The sequence below is a fragment of the Mesitornis unicolor genome, unplaced genomic scaffold, assembly GCF_000695765.1.
Source record: "Mesitornis unicolor isolate BGI_N332 unplaced genomic scaffold, ASM69576v1 scaffold30438, whole genome shotgun sequence".
NCBI classification, from domain to species: Eukaryota; Metazoa; Chordata; class Aves; order Mesitornithiformes; family Mesitornithidae; genus Mesitornis; species Mesitornis unicolor.
The window spans coordinates 61098-68057 of NW_010200279.1; the positions used below are offsets into that span (position 1 = coordinate 61098).

The following is a 6960-nucleotide window of genomic DNA, read 5'->3' on the forward strand; positions in this document are numbered from 1 at the left end:
TTCCGGGAAGGCAGAGGGAGAAAACAAGAGTGAGGAGAGGGAAGAAGAAAACATTAATGCTGCAGGAAGGACTCAGTCCCTGGACACTGACCACAGGGAGAGGATGGGAAGATGCATGACAGGACTGGGATGGTGATGCTCACAGCTAGGCTGGTTTAGGCTGTTCAGGAGGAGTGCTGGGAGCCCCGGGCAGGTCCCATGGGAAAGAAACCCCTCTCAGTGCCAGGCAATGTCCGGCCATGTGCCGGCCCCACCTCACCTCTCAGCAACTGCTTGATGTCCTTGCTGGCATGCGAGGTGGTGAACTGGTTGACAATGTCCAGTGCCGTCTGGTTGTAGGTGTTCCTGATGTTCACGTCAACACCACCCTGCCCAGGAGGGGAGGTGGTCAGAGCCAGACCCCAAACCTGCCACGGGAGGCAGAGGCACCAAGGGAAAGGGGACAATGGCCAACCCTCAGGCTCATCCCCACTGCACTCACCTCCAGCAGCAACCTCACCACCTCTGTTTTGCCATAAAGTGCAGCCTCGTGCAGTGCTGTGCCCGTCTTCGTCTGCTTGTTGATCTCGATCCCAGCCTTCAGCAGTTGCCTGGTAGGAAGGAGGGAGAGGCATGAATGGCAGGACATGGACACCAGGGCCAGGTGATCAGCTGCTTTGTGATGGGAAGGGGACAACCCCTTGCACTGCTGAGGTTTTCGGGACGAAGGACTGAAGCTCGCGGTGGGAGGTGGGCTTGGGAGGAAGCAGGACTGAAGCCGTGATGGGTTTTCCGGGATACGGCAGTGCCCCGGGCTGGCAGGGGGTTACCTGATGATCTCCTTGTGTCCGTTCTTGGCTGCCAGGTGCAATGGGGTGGTGTAGTTGGGGTCGGTGGCATCCTTGGACTGTCCCTCCAGGAGGGCGACGCAGAGGTGGCTGTTGAGCAGCAGCTGGGCCACCTGCACAGGGCACAGGGGTGAGCAGTGGGGTATAGGTATCCCTACCTCCAGCCTCCCAGCAAGGGGATCACCCTCTGCTCTCCATCCCACCACTCTCCTTCATTGACAGCCCCAGGGCTCGGCCAGAGCTGGCTGTGCTTGGCGGGAGCCACACTGCTTTGAGGGGCCATAAAAAGTCACAAGAGCCAGAAATAGTCTTCCCATAATGGGCTTTTCAGACCAAGCCCTAAAAAGCTCCAGTCTCTCCAAGCCCAGAGCGACTCTCAGCATCTCAGGGCAGCCCAGAGGCACAAAGGAGTTATTTTTACTGCCCTGTTTATAGCTGCAGACGTTATAGATGCTCCAAAAATGGAAATATCCCCCCGGCCCCCTCCCTGGTGAGGCATGGGACGGTCTGGCTGGCCGTCCTCCAGCCCAGCCTGGTGGTGCGGTGCTGATTGGGCTGGGGTCTTCCAAAGCATGGGGTGGCCCTGTCCCCATGAGCCATGCCAGGGACCTCAAGCAGTGAGCAGGACCAGGCATTCAGGGCTTGCAGGGATTTAGCCAGCTCAGCCTATCTGTGCTGAAAATGGGAGCAAAGCAGGGGCGGGCAGAGGGAGCCTGCAGGGAACCAGGAGCAAGGACTCATGGCTTCTGGCTTCACGAGGTCAGGAGCAAAACCTGCAACTCCCACGTCCAGGATTTGGCCTTGCCCACCCGTGGGAGGAGGTGGGTGCTGCCTGTCGGGCTCCGAGGCTCTTGCTGGAGGGAGAGCGGTCGCAGCTAGACCCAGCGTTTTGCTCTTGGAGGAGCCAGCGGCTCCAGAGCCACCCCTGGAAAGTGCCCGGTTCAGGGGAGAGCCCAGCAGCACTCACCTTCAGCCGCCCAAACTCGCATGCCAGGTCCAGGGGGGTTTTCTTCGCTTTGTTGATGAGGCAGGGGTTGGACTGGTGCTGGAGCAGCATCTCTGACTGTGGGGGAGCAATGTGGTATTGGGGCTCAGCATCACCCCACACTTCTGCCACCCTCCCACCTGGCATGATGGGCTTTGCCCTCACCAGTGCACCCCCAGAGAGACCCAGAGTGGGTACACAGGTGGTGCTGGGCTCTCACTTACCACCTCGTAGTGGCCGTACTGTGCCGAGAGGTGAAGCGGGATCTGCCCATCCAGCGAGGCCATGTTGACGGAGGCAGCAGCACGCAGCAGCACCCGCACCGGCTCCACACGCCCCTGCCAGGCTGCATAGTGCAGGGGGCGCATCCCTGCAGGGGAACGGGGCTCAGCAGGGCTGGATGCGGCCCCTGGCCTCGCTCAGAGGACTGAGCCGGCTGCCAGAGGCACAAGGCCGTGCTGGGGGGTCATCCTTTACCATTGCTGTCCTTGATGTCGACAGTGGCCTGTGCCTCCAGCAGCAGCGAGATGAGGTCCAGGCTGCCACCCAGGGCCGCATGGTGCAGCGCCGAGAACCTGCAACACAAGGCAGGACTCAGCCCGGTCCCAGTCCCGGCTGTGCTGTCCCTGCAGCCCCTGCCTGCACAGGAACATGGGCTGAGGGCCAGGATGGTCACTGGCAGTTCACGGCTACATCCTTCCTGATTCCTCACTCCCAGTGCCTCAAGTTTCCCCATAGCAAAGCAGAGCTAAGTCCTTCCATGCTGTCTGTGCCCCAGGGCTCAGCAAGGGTTACAGGGATGTGGTCTCCCTGAGACCTGGGGTCCCTGTGCCAGAGGAAGCAGGCGGCATGGAGAGAGATGCATCTCCCCACTCTGCACTGCAGCCAGGCAGCCCGGAGCTGCATCCAGCAAACACACCGGCCCTGCAGCTACTCCTGGCCCCTCCAACAGCCACCCCCATCCCGTGCCAGCAGAGATGCCGGGAGCCCACGGCACAGCGTGGGAGGCCGTCCGTAATGAAAGAGCCCTGTGTCTCGGGGCTGTGAAAGGGGTCTGTCTGCCCAACGCTCCCCCCATGCTGTCACGTGAAGGGCCACGGCCAAGAGAGGGGTCTCTGTGCCGCTGGAGATTAGCCCGTGTGCTGCTCCAAGGGGTGCGGGGGGCTCCAGACAGCGCCAGCCTGGGCCTCCAATGGGCTCGGGAGTGTCCCAGTCCCGTGCTGGACACAACCCGGCTGCCACGGCTCTCCTCCTGACCTGCAGTCCCAGGATACCCCCAAATCCCTGCGCAGGGTCCCTGGGAATCACAGAAGGGATGCTGCTCCCTCCTTCAATGCAGCCACCATGTCCCTGAGACCACACCAACACCTCTGCCTCAAAGCAGGAACAGGGCGGGTACAAAATCCCTCTGAGCCAATCCTGCGGGATCGCTGTGGGGCCAACCCTGGATGCAGCCGCACAAACCCGTGCTCGCCCACCCCATCACCTCCAAGCTGCAAACAAGGTGATGGATGCCGAGGACACCACCGGCGGCTCTCATGGGAGGGTGCACGATGCCACCATCCCCATGCACGGGTCTCACTTCCCTGTCGTCCCCCTCCCTGCGCCTCAGCAAAACCCAGCATGCTGCCAGTGCTGTTAATGCCCCAAATGCCATGTGTGGCTTTGACGGGGAAGGGACCCTTGACCCTTGCTCCCATCAGCAGCCCTCCTGGAGCTGCCTGAGTGCAAGCCCTGTGCCTGATCGGAATCAGATCATTGCTTCCATTATTGCATTTTTTTTCTATTAAGCTCCATCTGCACAGTATTATTTTAAGACAGAGCCATCCTGCACATTTTCAACCCCCCACTGGCCTGTTAGGACTCATAACGGACACCTCTTCCTACAGAGTCCTTGAAAAGAAAACATGTAGAAATTAGGCACAACAACAGTACATAAAACGATGTTAATAACTCACAGGTCAGGGTTAATTCAATAAGAATAACATGCTTATTTATTTTATGGGCCTTTGTGGTTTCTTTAACTCTCAGTATCCAGCTTATTAAGTGCTTGGATTTTGGAAGTGATGAGCTACACAAATATGCTGTGGTCACTGGGCAACCTCATCTTTTCTTTCTCTATCTACCCCCCACCAGACAAAGGGATTTTGCTCTTGGGATATTAAACACAGACACAAGCATATGCAGGAGCCATGGCTGGCCGGGTGATCTGTGCTTTAACCGCCACGCAGGACACGGGGCACTGGCTGCACTCGCTGTGTTCCCTTTTCACCTCCAGTCCTATGGAGGGGGATGCAGAAGAGCTTTATGAAAGGTTTTTCAGGATGGACTGAGCACAGACCTCAGCTCACACCAGGGCAGGCGTTGGCTCTGCCTCTGCAAGGCTTGCCCTGGCTTTGGGACACAGCACCCTTTTGGGGTGCTGTTGTGTTCTCTGTGGCTCAGCAGCTACTCCTGAAAGCTCTGTGACACCCAGAGCCACAGAACCAACTGGAGAGCAAGCCCACCCATGCTGGCAGCAGCAGCACCCAGCAGCCTGCCCAGGGAGCACTCACCCATCCGCATCCTGGTAGTTCACGTTCAGCCGCTTGGCAGATCCCAGGAGCTCTGCAAAGAGAGGAGGCGAAGGTCAGGGCAGGAGGCAGAGACCACAGCACCCTGCATGGATCCCAGGATCCCACACGAATCCCGTTCTGCACCCATACCGACCTCCCAGCGCACAGAACAGCACCTGGCCCATCCCGGCGGCCTCTCCTCTCCTCTGCTCTCACTCCATGTTCACCTCCACACACCCTCAATGGGCTGACCCAGCTCAAACTCAGACCCTTTCCTCTCTCCGTCTCTCCTGCCCCATCTCTGTGTGCCCCCAGGATGGGCCGGACCCTGCGGCTCCCATCACCCCAGCCCAGCGGGATGCTGCTTCCCTTCCCTTTATAGGCAGCAACACCCCAAGACTGCTGAGTGGGGCTGTTTTGCCCCCCACTCGCTCCCTGTGTCTGCTGCTGTTGCCAGGCCTAGCCTACAGACCACATGGTTGGCATTTTTAAGCCTGGGGCAGAGTCTGAAGCCTCTGGCCATGAATGTGCAGATTGTGCCACCTCGGATAACCCAGTCCCCTCGTTCATCCCTCCCTCCCCTTTGGGAACCACTGAGCGGCGGAGGATGCTCACCCCACCCTCAGCACAGCCTCACATGCACCCCCAGCTCCCCGTTCCTTCCCGCAATTAATTCGAATGAATTCCTTCCTCCCACACAGAGAGGGCGTTTTATTCTCCACCGAAGGGTTGAGAGCGGATTAACATCTCTGGAATTCATCCGCTAAGTCAAAAGGGAAAGAAAAGGGGAAGGTATGCGGGGGGCAAGAAATGCCGCCGCTCCTCCCCTGCCTTTCCAGGCAGCCCCATTGCCAAGTTGGGGAGGATTAAATGCTTTGAAAGGTTTCTGTGCTGCTTCCTATGGAAAAAATCAAAGTCCGAGAGCCAGGCTCCGAGCCTGGTGTGAAACAGCTGCTCAAACCCCACTGAAATGGGGTTCTGGCTGCTCAAACCCCACTGACTGCCCCTTCCCTGCAGTCCCCTCTCCTTCTCCTCTTCCTCCTCCTTCTCCTTCTCCATTTCCTTCTCTCCCAAGGTCTCTGCCCACCCTGCATGGTAGATCCCATACTAACCCACACTCTGCTGCATGGTCCCTCTGCCGAAAGGAGAGCTGCAGTGGGGACCAGCTCATTCATCATGCAAATGGATAATTAAAGGAAACCAAGGAACAGTGTGTTCATTACTGCAATTTACAGTGTTTTGTAAACAGCCTAATTAATGCAAAATGGGCTTGGAGTGGCTGCTGGTGAATGACTCGTGACTTGTCGCCACAGTTGAGGAGATCAGGATGGGATCACCCTAATTACCTCTTCCAGAGGTTGTTCCTCTTCAGAGTGGTAGCAAGCAGCTCTGCCAGCCAGAAAGCCCTTCTCGAAGGAAGCGGCTCTCAAAGCCATTGCTCAGCAGAGCTCCTGCTTTTCCCTTCCAGCCCCATATCACCCAAAAGTCCAGGATTTGGGGTCTCCATCAAGGACAAGACACTTCTCTCAGCCCTGCTGGCCAGGAAAAAACACTTCGCCTGTGAACAGGCCACTTCTAACCCAAGTTGTGGAGCGACCATAAGCACTGTGCCCCATGGTGTCTCTTTCACAGAGCCAGGATTGCACTTATGGGGTACGGCAGAGCCAGGAATGGGGGCAGCTGTGGTGGGCGAAGGCCTCATCCTGCCCCTCCGAAAGTCCTGGAATAGATCCTGTGAGCGGGGAGCAGGAAGGGCTGGGCAGCATTTGCTGCTGAGGCATTTCCAAAGGAAGAAATTGAGAGAAAATTAAAACAAAGCAAAGGGATCCACTAAGCTGTAGGCAATCCCCGTGAAGCCATCACCTCGTACTACCCCAGCAATCCCCCAGCCCCACTGCCTTTTAATCAGGTTCTTAAACAGGTATTTTTAAAAGATGCTCTGTATGGAGGGAACCAAAGGCCAATATGGGGTTGCTCCCATCGGCTGCAGCTGAAAATTGCCAGTGGGTTTTGCTGCTGAGAAAGGATGGGGAGGAGGAGGAGGGGTCCTCACCACAGACAGGAGGGGTACAGCCTGAACCACACAAGCTGGGTGGCAGAGCAGAGCTGGGTGTGCGAAGGGCTGGATGGAGCTGCCCACTGAGCACAAGCACATCTGAAAGCCGCAGGGGCTGGTCCTGGAGTTGAGCAGCACCCCCTGTTTGAAGAGGGAGAGCCTACCCCATAATCCCATCCCAAATCCCCTTCTGCGAGGGGACTGGGCTGTGTGGTGGGGTCTGATGAGCAGAGCTTGGATACAGTAGGTGTCCCGGGATGTGGTGGGTGTCCCTGCCCAGTCCCCAGCCCCAGGAGGCAGCTGTCAGCATCTGCACAACAAAATGCCTTCGCTCCTCTCCCCAAGCAACATTCCTCAAATTAGTTCCTTGCTCCAGCAGCCCAGCAAGATCACGACATGGGGCAGGATCATGCAGACATGGTGTGGGCAGCTGGGAAAGCAGCTGATCCCAGAAAGCGGAGCCGGGAGCAGCATCCTCTTTGGGGCTCCTCCTGAACGTGAAACGAAGAACACTCCTACCCACCTCAGGAAGGGAAA

At 57.8% G+C, this 6960-nt stretch overlaps 1 protein-coding gene across 1 annotated transcript in view; it reads right to left on the reverse strand.

The window, feature by feature from the left end:
- The window catches only part of CASKIN2 (CASK interacting protein 2), a 28999-nt gene that overhangs the window by 6238 nt on the left and 15801 nt on the right, over positions 1 to 6960 (reverse strand). The window contains exons 2-8 of the mRNA XM_010189701.1: positions 4368 to 4419; positions 2290 to 2387; positions 2037 to 2182; positions 1795 to 1890; positions 810 to 940; positions 482 to 590; positions 260 to 368 (exon numbers count right to left, since the gene is read on the reverse strand). Coding sequence (XP_010188003.1) covers positions 260 to 368; positions 482 to 590; positions 810 to 940; positions 1795 to 1890; positions 2037 to 2182; positions 2290 to 2387; positions 4368 to 4419 — 741 coding nt within the window. The remainder of the gene's footprint in view (positions 1 to 259; positions 369 to 481; positions 591 to 809; positions 941 to 1794; positions 1891 to 2036; positions 2183 to 2289; positions 2388 to 4367; positions 4420 to 6960) is intronic.